Genomic DNA, 14,002 nt, shown 5'->3' on the forward strand with positions numbered 1-14,002 from the left:
GTCTCGGCCTGGTCTCAACTTGAGATTTGGCTGTGTGCGTGTCGACGCGGTGAGTGACATGCATTGGGGATGTCTGTATCGGTGTGATGTCACTGAGCCGCCACGAGCGAACGTGGCGAGAACAACCCGAATTACGCTCGATGCATACCCATGTTTCCCTGGCGCGTGTGGAATGGATCAGTCGACCCCTTGCCATGATGTCACAGCATCCTTGGCCAGTGGGTATCACGGCAGAGTATCATCTGGTGAAGACGGACAAATTAATCGCGCCCATAAGCTAAGGTATAAAACTCACAACCGTACGACTCGCAGCGTTGTCACTAGCAGCATCCCAGTGGGTCCCCCGAGAGTTCGCAATGTCTGACACCAAAGCTGCGTCCGTGCCGAAGCCAACTGCTCCTCTGGAACCACTCCACGACGTAGTCCCCACCTGGAACCACTACTGGAACTTAACTCACTTGCACATGTGGCCAACGGGTGGCGATTTAATCTGGTTCCCTTCCAGTGAGCGTGCGCACTCAGATTTTCTCTTAGCAAGCCTGACTTCGGATCTGCTTTCCAGTGTGGGGGATGTTGATGAGTGCATATCGGCTGGCCTGCCACCACAGACAGTCGCTGTGCATGCACTGGTTCACGCCATTGCTTGCACGTTCGCTCACAGCGCCGGATGCATATGGAATGACATATGTGATCGCAACTTTGACCGCCAGATCGGTGCGTACCTGAGTCCGTTCCCCATTAAAACAATGACGAGTGCCAGCATCTTCCGGACAGAACGGAGCAAGACACGGCCTATTGCTTGCGGGTTGATATCAGTACCTGCTGCGCTGCTTTGGTTGGAAGTCCATGCCCTGGGCTACTTCACAGCCTTGTCATATTTCGGTCGTAGCACGTCAGTTTTCTATACTCCTTCCCATGTTGCTCGTCCCTTACTCCGGTCGTTTTACCATCGTCAGCGTGCTGCTAGGCGTTCTGGTCTTTTTCACGGTGGCACTTGCATATCCTCTGTCCAAGCGCTTCACGGACTGGCCGCAAGTAATCCTTGGTATGTGAGCGAACAACACGCTCCGACACACTTTCCTGACCCGCTACAGGTATCAACTGCGCTTGTTGCACACTCATCGCATGGTATGCAGTCAATCATACCATTGACTGGACAGTCGTCGGGCCTCTTTCGCTGGGTATGACATGGTTCGTGCTCCCATCTTCACAACACCTCGGATGCCCGCGCCAATACATTGAATCTGCAGCTGGGCCGTCCACTTCGACACCATCTACGCATCCTCCGACAAGAAGTACGACAAGCTGATCGGCGTGCGCTCGTGCGCCCTCCTCTTCGGCGACTACGTCCGGCCCATCCTGTCCCTCTTCTGCACGGGCTTCGTCGCGTGTCTAGCGTACGCTGGTTACGTCAATCGACAGGGACCGTTGTACTACGTGTTCACTGTCGGGTCCACCGCGTTGGGCCTGCTTTGGCAGCTGGTGACGACGTTGGATTACGCGAAGGATGGGATGACGCTGTTCAAGGTGAGTGAATTACTCGGATTGATCGTCGGGGAGATGTACAGCACGTTGACTCCGTCGCAGGCAAACACCATCATTGGGTACGTTTCCGTGGGCGGGTTGCTGGCTGACTATACATACAAAGTCGTGTTGCGGATTTAACGCTGTGGAACGGCGGACCGGTAGATTCCTGCGTTCCCATTGCTTGGATGATAAGCCATATTATTGCTAGATATATCATTTGTCAAGCTTAGTACAGTCTCTCATTTCATGCAGAACCATCCGAATGTATAGAATCGATAGATATAGATATTATTCGAGCAGATGGTAGCGAGGTGTCGTGATTATGGGAGGCCATACTTAGAAACTGTGCACAATCGCGAACGACACAGGGAGCAGCCATAGCACTAACCAGTCCGAGTCCCACGGAGGCGGGATGTGAAATGCTCCCGCGATGCGACGGAGCGGTGGGTAGAATCGCAATCGCGATCGGAAGAACGTTTTCCCTCCGTTTGATACCCGGTTCGCGTTCGAATCCAAACCAATGAGCTCCCGCCACCCTCTGCCACCACCGGCATGTCCTCCCGAAGTGATTAGTAGATTGGTACTGAGGTCAGTAGTCGGTCAAGATCGTAGCATGGCACGCTGAAGGGCCAAACGACCGCCAGTGTTACTACGATATGAGTGATCCGAAGCGTGTGGAGCAGTATGCGGGACAACAGCCACTCGGATATGGACTCAGCGTCGGATATTCTCCGCGCTGGACTCGCGCGGCACGGTGCTCACATCCACAGCGGGATGGCACGAACATCCGCTCATCCGGATTCGCCTCCAGAGACGTATAAAAGAGCTCCTTGCGTGTGTCTTCCTCACAATAACATCATTACTGCATCACCACAGACTTGACCACATTCACGATGGCATCTACCTCGGTCGCCCGTGTTGCCACCCTGGCTGGTCCAGGGAATGCTGCGCGGCTCTTCCCCAAGGGCAGGGTGAGTCTCCCCGCACCTCTACCATATCGGATCGAGTTGACCGACCAGGCGTGAGCACAGTTCGCCCGTGCCTGGGTCCCCGCCTATGATCCATCCGAGCACGACGGCTGGACAACGCCAACGCCAACGCCAACGCCTTCCGCTGGCGGACCTCGTTCGGTCAACCCCGCGCTGCTGGCAGCGGTCTCCAGCGCGGTCTCGCGCGCAGACGCACGGCGAAGCTCAGCCAAACGTCCAGGTGAGCATCCCGACACACAACACCCGCCAATACCTTCGGGTGCTAACCGAGCAACCGCAGAGATGAAGCCGCTCCTCGGGCTCGGTCTCCCAGCTGAGCTCTTCCCGCCGGGCATGCAGGGCACCCTGACGCCCTTGCGGACCCCGCTCCCCCCGATCATCGAGCGGGACTGGGCGCCGCCCCCACGGGCACTGTCGCCCGAGTCAGACGACACGGACGAGGACGTCTACTCGCCCATGGAGGTCGCCCTCGCGCGCATCCAAGTGTCCTACTTCCCCGACGCGGAGGAGCCTGACAACATCGACGTCGCTACCGGCAGCGCTCCGCCCCCCGCCGCGCGAGTCCGCACGCAGCCGCCCTCGCCCGTCCCGCCGATGTCCATCGCGGCTGCGGTGGCGCTCGCGAGGAGGCCCGGCCTGCAGAGGATGCCGACGTACGCGTCACCCCGCCCGTTGACCGTGGCGCGGTTCGTGCCCGAGCCGTGTTCGGCGCTCACGGGCGAGTACGAGCTCGGGCTCCGGTTCAGTTTCGCATTTGGGCTTTTGCTGAGCCCCCGCGCGCCGAGGAGCACGACGCCCCAGGCAGCCGTGTTCCCACCCATCTTCGCAAGCGGCCAACCCGAACCTGCGTATAGGCTGGACGACTCGCCGTTCACGCCGGGTGTGCAGGCGTTCAACCAGGGTGACCCCGTCGCCGACCCGCTCGAGCTGCTCTTGCGCGACTTTCCCATTACGCCTGGGCCTCGTCGGCTTGCGCCGCCGATGTTCGACTCGTCGGAGGACCCGGTTGTGAGCCCCAGCGAGTTGGAGCTGCGCGACTTCCCGCTCACCCCCGGAGCACCGGTCGACCGCTTCGCGGAGGTATCGTTCGACGGGCGAGGGTCGGATGAGAACGAGCAGGTGGACAGGCCGGCTTCGCCTCTTGGTCTTGCAGAGTACGTGTTTGGGGTGTATTTGTGATACTATAGCGGACAATAGACCAGTCGTTAGAACAATGTACATTGAATGAAGATCGCGAAAATAGCGAGACGGTGCATTGGCTTGAGCTACTTAGACTCTATGTGTGTCCACAAGGTCGTCAGACCAGCGGCATACTCGATGCGACATTCACATATCCAGGTTCTGGCTTTGAGTTCGACATTTTTTCGGCAGTGGTGTACAGACCTACTCACCTCCTCGGCGTGGGGACTGGCAGCGCATCTGCGAACACACTTATACCCGGCGCTAATCTGAGGATGAGCCACATCGCGTGGCACGTCTTTCCTGTCTTCGTGCTGCGTCCAGCTTGCGAATACTCGTCTTTTGGGCCCGGCGATGTCACTTCTGGACTCTACGACCCGCGCACTCGCACAGCCATGTCCATGAAGACCGCCCGCTCCTCGACGAGACCTATCTTGACACGCCCGTCCTGCTACCTCCCGACACGCGTTCCAGGACGCCCTCCTCAGCGCCGTGCACAAGAACTCATCTCGCTCCTCCTCTGTGCCTGCGTCACGAAGCTGAACTCACCTAGCGAGGCGTATTCGCGAGGCGCGGGAGATCACCTTCGGGTGCAAGGTGGAGGAACTCAGCCCGCCCGAGAAACGCCCAGAGCAGTGGGATGCCGTCGAGAAGGGTTCGGCGTCCTGGCGTCGTGGTTGAGGCCGCCGGGGACGACACAGGCTCTTGCTCACGGGCGGGGGTCCGGCGGCGATGCGAGTCGCGTGCGTCACGCAGATATAAGCATCGCTGGTCTGTTGATCTGGGTGCGTGCTATATACGGAGAACAGAGCGAGGAATGGCGGCGTGTCGAGAGCTTTGACGGGGGTCGCTGGAAGCGCTTCTTGGACTTCTTCGAGCAATGGGCAGATACAAGCCGTTAGAGGATGAAGTTGGGGTCGAACGATGTCGACGCAGAACACCCGCAGTCCCCGTGGTTATTGTACGTACGATGTCCGTGCGACGCTGTGTATGTAGGTGTGGTCTTCGTATAATCCGAACTCTCGTATAGTACTCGCACAGCTGTTGAGTACTGTCTGCACGTCACGTTCCCTTGTAACGCGCATGCCGGAAAACGCTGTTCGTTGATTGTGGCGTTGTCAACACCGCCCGGCGGTGTAATGCCAGCTCCTTGCTCCTTGAGCGTGAAGCTGATCCGTGACCAATAGCATCGCTGAACTGACACTGACGACGACAAATATGCTCCCCATCGCTGCGATATTGTCCTCACTGACTATAGTCGCACTGTTGAGGTGACACTGGCAACGACAGGTGTGTCCGGTATCCAAGTAACATGGTCCATCCGCTGACATGGACCCTCCCCGTGCGTGTTGCAGCCACCGCTGCGATCCATGGATCAAGCCACTCTCACTGCCTCGTATTGACGTTTCGACTCGTTCATCCGCATCTCCCACAGGTGTACAATGGATCCATATGTGCACAACTCCTGGCCCACACGGTCTGTGCCAACGAGACACTGTCCTTCTCACGCTGGGCCTCAGCCATCCACGACTCGGATGCGCATACGTAACTAGGAACTGCAATTCTGTTCTTCGGATCAAGATGTTGTTTTGTGTGTGATGAACAATTGGCCAGCGCTGACGATTCAAGAGGTGGCGCTATACACCAGCGCAGAGCGACCGGTCGTTGCGATGCGCCGGGTCCCAGTGAACCCTTCAAGTCCAAATCACCTCGCAATGACCGGCCTTCACAGTTGCACTCTCACACAGCCATCAAGTTGGGAACATTGATCAGTCAACGATGTACGTATGTCCAATCGCGCTCGAGACGTATGCATCAGGATTGAATGTTGAGTATCAACTCTACAGGTTGGCAGCCCGTCAGAGGACATGTCGAGTACTGTTCGGCTCAGGATTTCATCCTGACCGCGTCAAGCATGCTATGCCAGTGTCGCCCGTATTTTTGCTAGTCAATGCCAGCCATGACGAGGCAACTGCTTCAAGGGGACGGGGGCACCGTTTCACCGCTGCAGTGCAGCGCTCGGAGGCTGGCGCTGAGCGCTGAGCGCCGGAATCGGAACTTCTTTCCAAGAATACGACACTGTTTGCTGGAAGAGTTCAGCTGTAGGTTTGGAGGCACGCTGCTGCTAGCCGCAGGTGGGCAGGTATGTAACACTATCATCTCCTGCTTTCTGACAACCCTGGATGGCCGGACATGCCGACTGTAAACTCCTGTGCGCTCGGTCGTTTTCCGTACTCATCGGTCAACCGGGGGTGTCACGAAGATATCACGGATGGCACGGCATCTGGCTTTCCCCGGAGTAGCTCTATATATAAACTCCCGGAACGCGACACTGGTTCCTCAGCCCTCAGTTGACCTGTGCGAGCCTACCCTCCAACTTCAGGTACTGGATAGTGAGTACACTATTCTGCGGGCTCGTACGTGTCCGTTCTAACGACGGTGTGCAGCTTGACTTGTCGTTTTATTATTTGCTTTCATTTCGTCACGACCTCTTGCTCTTTCACTAGTTACACCTTCACGACCCTCTCTTACACCCCTCAAACCCCACACGATCACGATCGGCATGCGTTCCTACACCATCCTCGCTGTCGCCGCCTCCGTCGCTGCCCCAGCTTTGGTCTCGTAAGTCGCTGTTGAACCATTCCTGCGGTCAGATGCTTACTCCTTGCTGTAGTGCTGTCCGCATTGAACAAGACAGCGATGCCCTTTCCACCGGCAAAGCCTTCCACCCTTTGATCTCCAACGCCTACCAGAAATGGGAGGCGAACCGCGGCAAGCGGTAGGTTTTAGTTCCCATTGGCAATGAGGCGTCTTCCTGATATCATCCCTTAGCAGTGACGACGAATCCTTCGAACTCCTTGCCCGTGAGATCGCGACGCAGGAACCGCAGACCAGCACGTCACCCCTGGGTCTAAACCCGAGACCCATTACGACCCTGGCGATCACGCTGCAACGGCCGCCGGCGCCCACCCCCACGAGCAGGCCGCTGAACAGCCATCGGGTCACGCCGGTGCGCACGAGCACGAGGGTGCGAAGCACGGTGCCGCACACCTCCACAGCGGCGAGCACGGCGCCGCGCACTCAGGCTCTCACCTGCGCGTTGGCCAGCGCGTGGGCAAGCACGCCCACCGCTACGGCGCGCACGCGGGCACGCAGGCCCACAGGTACGGCAAGCAGGTTGGCAAGCACGCCCACAGGCACGGGAAGTCCGGCAAGGGCATGCAGGGACGACGCAAGGGTCTTCACGCGCAGAAGGGCGAGTCCGCCGCGCAAAAGGGCGAGCACGCCGCACACCATCCCGGGTCGCACTCCTCTGGGCACTCCGCGCCCGCCCAAGGCCACCCCGACGCCGCCGAGCACCCCGCGACGCACCACACCGAGGCCAGCGCTGGCGCGAGCGCGAGCGCTGAGCGCCCTCTCGAGACACAGGCGGCGGCGAGCGTCAAGCAGCACCAGCGGCGGGGCAAGTTCCACAAGGCGAGCAAGGCGTTCGGGCTCGTGGGCGACGCGGCGAACGCGGCGGGCAGCGTGCACGACGCGTGGGACAGCTTCAAGCAGCACCAGCGCCGCGGGAAGATGCACAAGGCGGGCAAGGCGATCGGGCTCGTAAACGACGCGGCGAACGCGGCGAGCAGCATCGGGAGCGCGTGGCAGTCGTTCCACGGCCGCGAGGACTCCCCGTACGATTCCTGTGAGTGTTTTTGTCGCTTGGTTATGTGACGGGGATTGGGGACTGACGGGGATGCCTCGCTAGGTACGAGCGCGACTACGAGCTCGACGACCTCGAGTAGGCGCAAGCACTGTTGGACCCGCAAGACACTCCGCATTCATTCTCATCCATCCCTGATCTGATTATCTTCATGACCTAGCTAGAGGTGTAACTATCTGAACGACATTGACGAAATAGCATATCTCACTGAGGGCTCGCATATTCCGTGGTGTGATGAATGACGGAACCTAGCCTGTTTTGCGGTATACAAATGCGTGTCAATGCGGCGGCACCTGCAACATACACTGCAGTCGTCGTGCTGATAGTGCAAGACGAATTTGATACGATATGTAAGATGTCCGAAACACGGAGCTGACATGAACAATATGCTACAAGGTATGTATGCGTGTCCAACACTTACAGTTCGTTATGGTCATCATGTTTCGTTTCACAGCCAGTACCAACGACTCAAGCCACGCGTCTAATGGTACGGATGCCACACCAGCTCCCCCGCCTTCCCCACCGGCCTCCTCGGCAGCCCATCCCCGTCTACATTCTCGCCCGCCGGATTCTGCCCCCTCACCGTCCCCTCCGCCATGAGCGCGTCCGCCTTCAGCGTGCCCTTCCCCACCAAGCCCTGCCACGCCGTGCCCCCCTGCCCGACCGCCTCTTGCCCCGCAGCCAGCCGCGTCTTCTCCTCCTCCCACGCCTGCGTGGCCTTCTCCCCTTTCTGGGTGTCGCGTTGAGTCGCGGTGACCCGCGCACCCTTGCCTTGGTTCCCGTGACATCCGACCATCGCGCGCTTCACAGTCTTGTGTCCCTCGCCTCGCAGAAAGTCTCCCACTGCGTCGAGCGCGAGCTCGATTACCTTCTCCGCGGAGACCTTCAAGCCCGTAAGCTCGTTGATCCGCTGCGGGAGGATGAGGAAGACGTCCGAGAACGACGGATGTGTCGCTCCAGCTGAAGACGCAGGGGTGTGAGTGGGCGGGGAAGGAGGAAGGCAGGAGACGTACGGATGGTGTAGACCCGGGGCGGGTCCTTCACGGTGCGCGCGACTTGCTCTTTGAAGATAGCGTATTCGCGCCCGACGGCGAACTCTTCGGAGTTGACGACTAGCAGTGGGTGTGGGATCGTTCCTTGCCATGGCGCGACACCTGTTCGAGGGCAAGCTGAGTTCAATGCACATAATATGCATATAGGGAGGATACTCACGCTGGGTGGCGGGGTCGAAGACGATGATGCCATCAAAGTTGACCTCATTCCGCGCCGACACTACGAGCTATTGCACCACGTTAGTTGAATTGGACTCTGGATCCGCGAAATGAGCACGTACGCGGCCGTCCCTCCTAGACTGTGCCCCGCCATGACCGGTGTCTCGTAGTCCACAGCGCTCTCCCAGCGTTTCCAGTCAAAGCTCTGCTCAGTCGTCACACCTGGTGCCTGCACCGGGTCCGAATACCTGCCAAAGCTCAACATCCACCCTCTTACAACGTCTGTGCTACTCACCGTATGATATCGCGTCCCGTAGTCATCTGACTGACGGCGCGTATCGTCTCATGTATCTCCGCCGCGCGCAAGTCCAGTTGGACACCCCTCAAGAAGGTGTCGTCTGTCGGCTGAGTCTCCAGATCCGGCCACTCCAAGTCCGACCACTGCAGCCAGTCGACGTTCTTCGTGTTCCCCTTGTCGTCGGTGATCTTGCTGCTCGGGCTCGTGCCGTCGCGATGCTCGAGCGCGGCAACGACATACCCGCGGCTCGCGAGCTCGCCACAGATCTGCGAGTACATGAGGCGGGAGCAGCCGACGCCGTGGCTGAAGATGACGAGGGGCCATTTCCCGCGGTTCTCGGCCGTCGGTGGGTTGGCGGTGTTGCTGTCTGCGGGTTCGGGTGGGTTTGCAGGGGGCGGGCGGAGGAGCGGCGCGTCTTTGTGCGCGGGGAAGGTCGTGCCCCAGATGGCGGCGGCTGCGATGGGGTATGTGAAGGCACGGTACCAGTTGTTGGGCGTGCGCTTCGCCATCTGGAGGAAGCCGTCGATCGTCTGGCCGAGTCTATCAGAGCTTAGATGGCGTCGGGACCTCGTAAAAGCCTGACTTTACGGTACCTCGGGAACCACACCACCCTGTCCTGCTTGCGGTCGCCCTGGTGCGCGTCGGCGGGGTAGAAGAGACTGAACATAACGGTGTCCATGACGAGGCCGCGCTGGCCTTTGAGGGTGGGGTCGTTCTCGGCATGGTGTCGCTTGAGGTTGTGGTGGATGAAGTTGCCGAAGGTCTGACGGGCAACGGGGACCTCGACGTCGATGACGCCGACCTGGTAGACGCCGCTGTAGTGGGGGAGGGTGCGAGAGAGGAGGGCGCCGAAGGGGAGCGGCGGAGGGGGCTTTGCGGGTGACGGGGGGTTCAGTAGGGCCTGCGCCTGGATGAGGGAGGTCGGCGGCTTCGCGATGTGGCTGGGGGCGCGTCAGTCATCTCGGCTGTCTACACAAGCACAGAGGGTGGAAGATGGGACATGGCGGGCGAGGCTGCTCGACGTTATAAGCAGCATGCTACAAGTGCCTGTGCCACGGTGGTGCAGGGGAACGCTGTCGTGTGATGTCAATCGTCCGCATGTGGCCATCCATTGCCTTTTTTGGGTGGGCTCCTCCTCCCAAGGAAGGGACGTTAGCACGGGGTGCGCCACCTCGAGCCCAAGAGTAGGATGGGCCTGTATACCGTGACTGCCGGAAAGAATGTCGAACCCAAAGCCGGAATCGCGGATATAAGTATGAATGTCGCGTCGAGTTTCACTATCAGCACGACGACTGGGGTGTGACACGCACCTGTATACCACAAAACAGTCTAGGTTACATCAGTCATCACACCATGGGATATGTGAACCCTCAGCGAGATATGCTATTTCGTCAATGTCGTTCAAATAGTTACACCTCTAGCTAGGTCATCAAGATCATCACGGTCAGGAATGGAGGGATGGAGGACGGATGCACTCGGAGTGTCTTGGAAGTCCAGCAGTGCTTGCGCTTACTCGAGCTCGTCGAGCTCATAGTCGCGCTCGTACCTAGCAAGGCATCATCGTCAGTCCGGGATTCTCGCCAACACCGTGAAGAAACCGAACACTCACAGGAAGTCGTACGGGGAGTCCTCGCGGCTGTGGAACGACTGCCACGCACCATGGACGCTGCTTGCCGCGTTCGCCGCGTCGCCCGCGAGCCCGAGCGCCTTGCTCGTCTTGTGCACCTTGCCCCGCCGGTGGTGCTGCTTGGTGGAGTGCCCATATTGCCCGCCGTTCCCGCCGTGGCTGACATGGCCTCCGCCTCCTCCGCCCTCGCGCCCGCGGCGGTGGTGCCTGGAGCTGTCGTACGCGCCGTGTCGGTGTGACCCGCCGTTCCCGCCGTGACTCACATGGCCTCCGCCTCCCTCCCGCCCGCGGCGGTGATGTCTCGAGCTGTCAAATGCGCCGTGTCCGTGCTGCCCACCATTCCCGCCGTGGCTGACATGACCTCCTCCTCCCTCCCGCCCGCGCCTCTGGTGCGGCGCCGCGGTCTGTGTCTCGAGAGGGCGCTCAGCGCTCGCGCCCGTGCCAGTGCTGGCCTTGGTGTGGTGCGTCGCGGGGTGCTCGGCGGCGTCGGAGTGGCCGTGGGCGGACGCGGAGTGCTCAGAGGAGTGTACGCCGGAATGGTGTGCGGCGTGCTCGCCCTTCTGCGCGGCGGACTCGCCCTTCTGCGCGTGAAGACCCTTGCGCCGTCCCTGCGTGCCCTTGTCGGACTTCTCGTGCCTGTGGGCGTGCTTGCCCGCGTGCTGGCCAGCGTGCAGGTGAGAGTGCGCGGCGCCGTGCTTCGCACCTTCGTGGTCGACGGCACCGGCGTGCTCGTGGGGGTGCGCACCGGCGTTGTGACCGTGGGTCTTGGGTTCAGACTCAGGAGTGACATGCTGAGTCTGCGGTTCGCCAGTCGCGGTCTCACGAGCAAGAAGCTCGGAGAACTCGTCATCACTGCTGAGGCACGATATCAGGCAGACGGCTCATTGCTAGTGGAACGTAAAACCTACCGCTTGCCGCGGTTCGCCTCCCAGTTCTGGTGGGAGTTGGAGATCAAACCGGTGCGGAAGTGTCTGCCGGTGGAAAGGGCATCGCTGCCTTGATGAATCGGGACGGCACTGCAGCAGGGAGTAAGCCGTCTGACTGCAGACATTGTTCAACAGAGACTTACGAGACAAGAGCTGGTACAGCGACGGAGGCGGCGACAGCGAGGATGGAGTAGGAACGCATCTTGATCGTGATCGTAAGGGGTTTGAGGAGTGTAAGAGAGGGTCGTGAAGGTGTAACTAGTGAAAGAGCAAGAGGTCGTGACGAAATCGAAAGCAAAAAATAAAATGGCAAGTCAAGCTGGACATCATCGTTAGAACAGACACGTACGAGCTCGCAGAGAAGTGTACTCACTATCCAGTACCTGAACTTGGGAGAAGGAGAAGGTGGGCTCGCACAGATCAACTGGGGGCTGAGGAACCAGTGTTGCGTTCCGAGAGTTTATATAGAGAGAGCTACTCAGGGAAAGGCCAGATGCAGTGTCGCCTGTGACCTTCGTGACATCCCTGGTTGACCAACGACTACGCAAAACGACCGAGCGCACAGGGTTCACAGCTGGCACGTCCGGTCATCCGGAATTATCAGAAAGCAGAATGATAGCAGCGCGGTTTCCGAACCGTGACCGCTGAGCCTCGCAGCAAGCAGTGTCGTAATTTAGGGAAGAAGTACAGATTCTGACGTTCAGCCTCCGATCGTCGCACTGCAGTGGTGAAACGGTGCCCTCGTCCCGAAGCAGCTACTTCGTGGCTGGCATTGGCTAGCAAATTTCCGGGCAGCACTTGGCATAGCATGCTTGACGTGGTCAGGATGACATCCTAAGCTTAACACTGCTCGGCATGTCCTCTGACTCCGGGCTGCCGACCTGTAGAGTGGATACCAAGTGGTACTCAGCTTCTAATGTTGATGCATACGTCTCCAGCGTGAGCGGACATACGCACATACTGATCGCCGATCTTCCCAATGGCTGTGTGGGGAGTGCAACTGTGAGAAGGCCGTCATGGTCATTGGAATTCAGAAGTGATTTCGAATTTGAAGAGTTCATTGGGTCTGCGAGTGGACCTGGCGTATTGCAACCTACGACCTATCGCTCTGCACTGGTGCAGAACCTGAGAGAGCGTCACCTATCACACAACTCGTCAGCGTTGACTGCATAGGCTGCAAGCGGCCAAAATATCGTCCAACACGTACAGATCAACGAGTCATTATGATCCGAAGAAACCGGATTGCGGTTCTTAGCTACTATCCGCCGATCCAAGTCGTGGATGGTTGGGATTCGGTGTGAGAAGGACAGTGCCTCGTTGGCACAGACCGCGGAATCAGACGTTGTGCACATATGGACGTACTGTCCGCCTATGGGCTAGATGCGGATGAACGAGTCGATACATCAATCCGAGGCAACGGAGGTGGCCTAATCCACGGATCGCAGCGGCGGCTGCAACATGCACAGGGAGGGTCAACGTCAGCAGGATGGGCCATGTCACTTCGATACCGGACATAACTTACCTGTAGGTGTTAGTGTCACCTCAACAGTGCGACTAGAATCGGTGAGGACCAATACCGCAGTGATGAGAAGCATATCTGTCGTCGTTACATAGTGTTAGTTCAGTGATGCTATGATCACGGATCAAGCTTCAAGCTTCAAGCTCAAGAAGGCGTTACCGCCGGGAGGCGTTGATAACGCCACAATTCAATTAAAGTTCAATCAACGAGCAGCGTTTCCAGCCTGCGCATCACAAGGGTTGGCCGGCCGTCGCACAGAATGACGTCACCGGCCAGGCCCTTCCGCGCGGGCTAGCGCCCGCCTCCCGCTTCGCTGTCAACGCCGCTGTCATTGCCTGTCCGAGTCAGCGCCGCTGTTCGCGGTGACTGTCACTCTCTTGTGACCTCGCTCGCGGTGCACTACGCTATGTATACCCGTAGCTAACACTCACAACATTAGTGAATGTATGTACAGAGATTCTGATTAAAATGTTGCATCTTTGTTAGCTTTGTTTGAGTGTTGTTTGAGTGGCGGTTCAAATAAGCCGCAGTCGTATAGATGGGAATACATGCTCTCGCGCGGCGCTTAATTAGCGGTACTTATACTGTTTGGTTTTGTACTAGGTATTGCCCTCGTGGTCGATTGGTTTACAGCCAATCGCTTTGAAGTCTTGTACGCAGGTTCAATTCCTTTGCAATGCTGTTTTTTATATCTTTTTTCGCATCCTCACACCTGTCTCCCGCCTAAGTCCGTCGGGCCTCGGCGCTCATAATTGCCTATTTGAGGCAATGTTGTGTTCGGCACTACGACAAAGCTCATGGGCCGACTTTGCGAGTTCAATTGAGTACCCTTTCAATGGTGGATTTGTAAGTAAATTCATTACTTATGCACAGATTGCTCCACAACCTATTATAACATATGGCTGGAATAGGTGATAGTTCGTACCCTTAGTCACACTCAGTCACACACTGCTCAAACCTGTCACTGTCCGTTTCGAGCGACAGCGGCGTCGGCCCTCTTCGCTGTCATATTGCTGC

At 58.4% G+C, this 14,002-nt stretch overlaps 6 protein-coding genes across 6 annotated transcripts; 3 read left to right on the forward strand and 3 right to left on the reverse strand.

Annotated features, from left to right (window-relative positions):
- The first annotated feature begins 322 nt into the window (after nucleotides 1-322).
- Nucleotides 323-2,085, forward strand: B0H18DRAFT_993900 (UbiA prenyltransferase family-domain-containing protein). The gene is made up of 8 exons (XM_048045218.1): nucleotides 323-504; nucleotides 563-580; nucleotides 613-714; nucleotides 775-892; nucleotides 957-1,045; nucleotides 1,095-1,191; nucleotides 1,251-1,527; nucleotides 1,588-2,085. Exons 1-8 carry the CDS (start codon nucleotides 357-359, stop codon nucleotides 1,663-1,665), a joined length of 927 nt encoding a protein of 308 aa, XP_047895901.1. The 5' UTR covers nucleotides 323-356; the 3' UTR covers nucleotides 1,666-2,085.
- A 519-nt stretch (nucleotides 2,086-2,604) lies between these two features.
- B0H18DRAFT_143822 (uncharacterized protein) lies at nucleotides 2,605-3,833 on the forward strand. The gene has a single exon (XM_048036848.1). The coding sequence runs from the start codon at nucleotides 2,799-2,801 to the stop codon at nucleotides 3,693-3,695; it is 897 nt and encodes a 298-aa protein (XP_047895902.1). The 5' UTR covers nucleotides 2,605-2,798; the 3' UTR covers nucleotides 3,696-3,833.
- A 2,198-nt stretch (nucleotides 3,834-6,031) lies between these two features.
- On the forward strand, nucleotides 6,032-7,624 carry B0H18DRAFT_993910 (uncharacterized protein). Its single transcript, XM_048045219.1, has 5 exons — nucleotides 6,032-6,088; nucleotides 6,143-6,317; nucleotides 6,370-6,474; nucleotides 6,528-6,559; nucleotides 6,586-7,624. Exons 2-5 carry the CDS (start codon nucleotides 6,259-6,261, stop codon nucleotides 7,413-7,415), a joined length of 1,026 nt encoding a protein of 341 aa, XP_047895903.1. The 5' UTR covers nucleotides 6,032-6,088; nucleotides 6,143-6,258; the 3' UTR covers nucleotides 7,416-7,624.
- Nucleotides 7,625-7,885: 261 nt separating this feature from the next.
- Nucleotides 7,886-9,915, reverse strand: B0H18DRAFT_1083862 (the record flags this gene model as incomplete). The annotated part of the gene is made up of 7 exons (XM_048031716.1): nucleotides 7,886-8,364; nucleotides 8,418-8,558; nucleotides 8,617-8,683; nucleotides 8,734-8,863; nucleotides 8,911-9,453; nucleotides 9,507-9,820; nucleotides 9,889-9,915. The coding sequence occupies 7 exons, from the start codon at nucleotides 9,913-9,915 to the stop codon at nucleotides 7,886-7,888; spliced, it is 1,701 nt and encodes a 566-aa protein (XP_047895904.1).
- Nucleotides 9,916-10,272: 357 nt separating this feature from the next.
- Nucleotides 10,273-11,905, reverse strand: B0H18DRAFT_144032 (uncharacterized protein). The gene is made up of 5 exons (XM_048036851.1): nucleotides 11,840-11,905; nucleotides 11,610-11,785; nucleotides 11,449-11,556; nucleotides 10,523-11,395; nucleotides 10,273-10,459 (listed from the first exon to the last, which is right to left on the reverse strand). Exons 2-5 carry the CDS (start codon nucleotides 11,666-11,668, stop codon nucleotides 10,423-10,425), a joined length of 1,077 nt encoding a protein of 358 aa, XP_047895905.1. The 5' UTR covers nucleotides 11,669-11,785; nucleotides 11,840-11,905; the 3' UTR covers nucleotides 10,273-10,422.
- Nucleotides 11,906-12,697: 792 nt separating this feature from the next.
- B0H18DRAFT_144030 (uncharacterized protein) lies at nucleotides 12,698-13,115 on the reverse strand. The gene is made up of 2 exons (XM_048036850.1): nucleotides 12,989-13,115; nucleotides 12,698-12,917 (listed from the first exon to the last, which is right to left on the reverse strand). The coding sequence occupies exons 1-2, from the start codon at nucleotides 13,059-13,061 to the stop codon at nucleotides 12,802-12,804; spliced, it is 189 nt and encodes a 62-aa protein (XP_047895906.1). The 5' UTR covers nucleotides 13,062-13,115; the 3' UTR covers nucleotides 12,698-12,801.
- Between the last annotated feature and the right edge of the window lie 887 nt (nucleotides 13,116-14,002).

This window comes from Fomitopsis serialis (genome assembly GCF_022376445.1).
Source record: "Fomitopsis serialis strain Sig1Antser10 chromosome Unknown B0H18scaffold_17, whole genome shotgun sequence".
Taxonomy (NCBI): domain Eukaryota; kingdom Fungi; phylum Basidiomycota; class Agaricomycetes; order Polyporales; family Fomitopsidaceae; genus Fomitopsis; species Fomitopsis serialis.

Bases quoted from the DNA above. Each gene is read 5' to 3' on its own strand.
- B0H18DRAFT_993910 (XM_048045219.1), top strand. From the start codon at position 6,259: ATGCGTTCCTACACCATCCTCGCTGTCGCCGCCTCCGTCGCTGCCCCA. The intron at 6,318-6,369 runs GTAAGTCGCTGT...TCCTTGCTGTAG, and splicing joins GCTGCCCCAGCTTTGGTCTC to TGCTGTCCGCATTGAACAAG. The intron at 6,475-6,527 runs GTAGGTTTTAGT...ATCATCCCTTAG, and splicing joins GAGGCGAACCGCGGCAAGCG to CAGTGACGACGAATCCTTCG.
- B0H18DRAFT_993900 (XM_048045218.1), top strand. From the start codon at position 357: ATGTCTGACACCAAAGCTGCGTCCGTGCCGAAGCCAACTGCTCCTCTG. The intron at 893-956 runs GTCAGTTTTCTA...TACCATCGTCAG, and splicing joins TCATATTTCGGTCGTAGCAC to CGTGCTGCTAGGCGTTCTGG. The intron at 1,046-1,094 runs GTATGTGAGCGA...GACCCGCTACAG, and splicing joins CTGGCCGCAAGTAATCCTTG to GTATCAACTGCGCTTGTTGC.
- B0H18DRAFT_144032 (XM_048036851.1), bottom strand. From the start codon at position 11,668: ATGCGTTCCTACTCCATCCTCGCTGTCGCCGCCTCCGTCGCTGTACCA. The intron at 11,557-11,609 runs GTAAGTCTCTGT...TCCCTGCTGCAG, and splicing joins GCTGTACCAGCTCTTGTCTC to TGCCGTCCCGATTCATCAAG. The intron at 10,460-10,522 runs GTGAGTGTTCGG...ATGCCTTGCTAG, and splicing joins GACTCCCCGTACGACTTCCT to GTACGAGCGCGACTATGAGC.
- B0H18DRAFT_143822 (XM_048036848.1), top strand. From the start codon at position 2,799: ATGAAGCCGCTCCTCGGGCTCGGTCTCCCAGCTGAGCTCTTCCCGCCG.
- B0H18DRAFT_144030 (XM_048036850.1), bottom strand. From the start codon at position 13,061: ATGCTTCTCATCACTGCGGTATTGGTCCTCACCGATTCTAGTCGCACT. The intron at 12,918-12,988 runs GTAAGTTATGTC...TGCATGTTGCAG, and splicing joins GGTGACACTAACACCTACAG to CCGCCGCTGCGATCCGTGGA.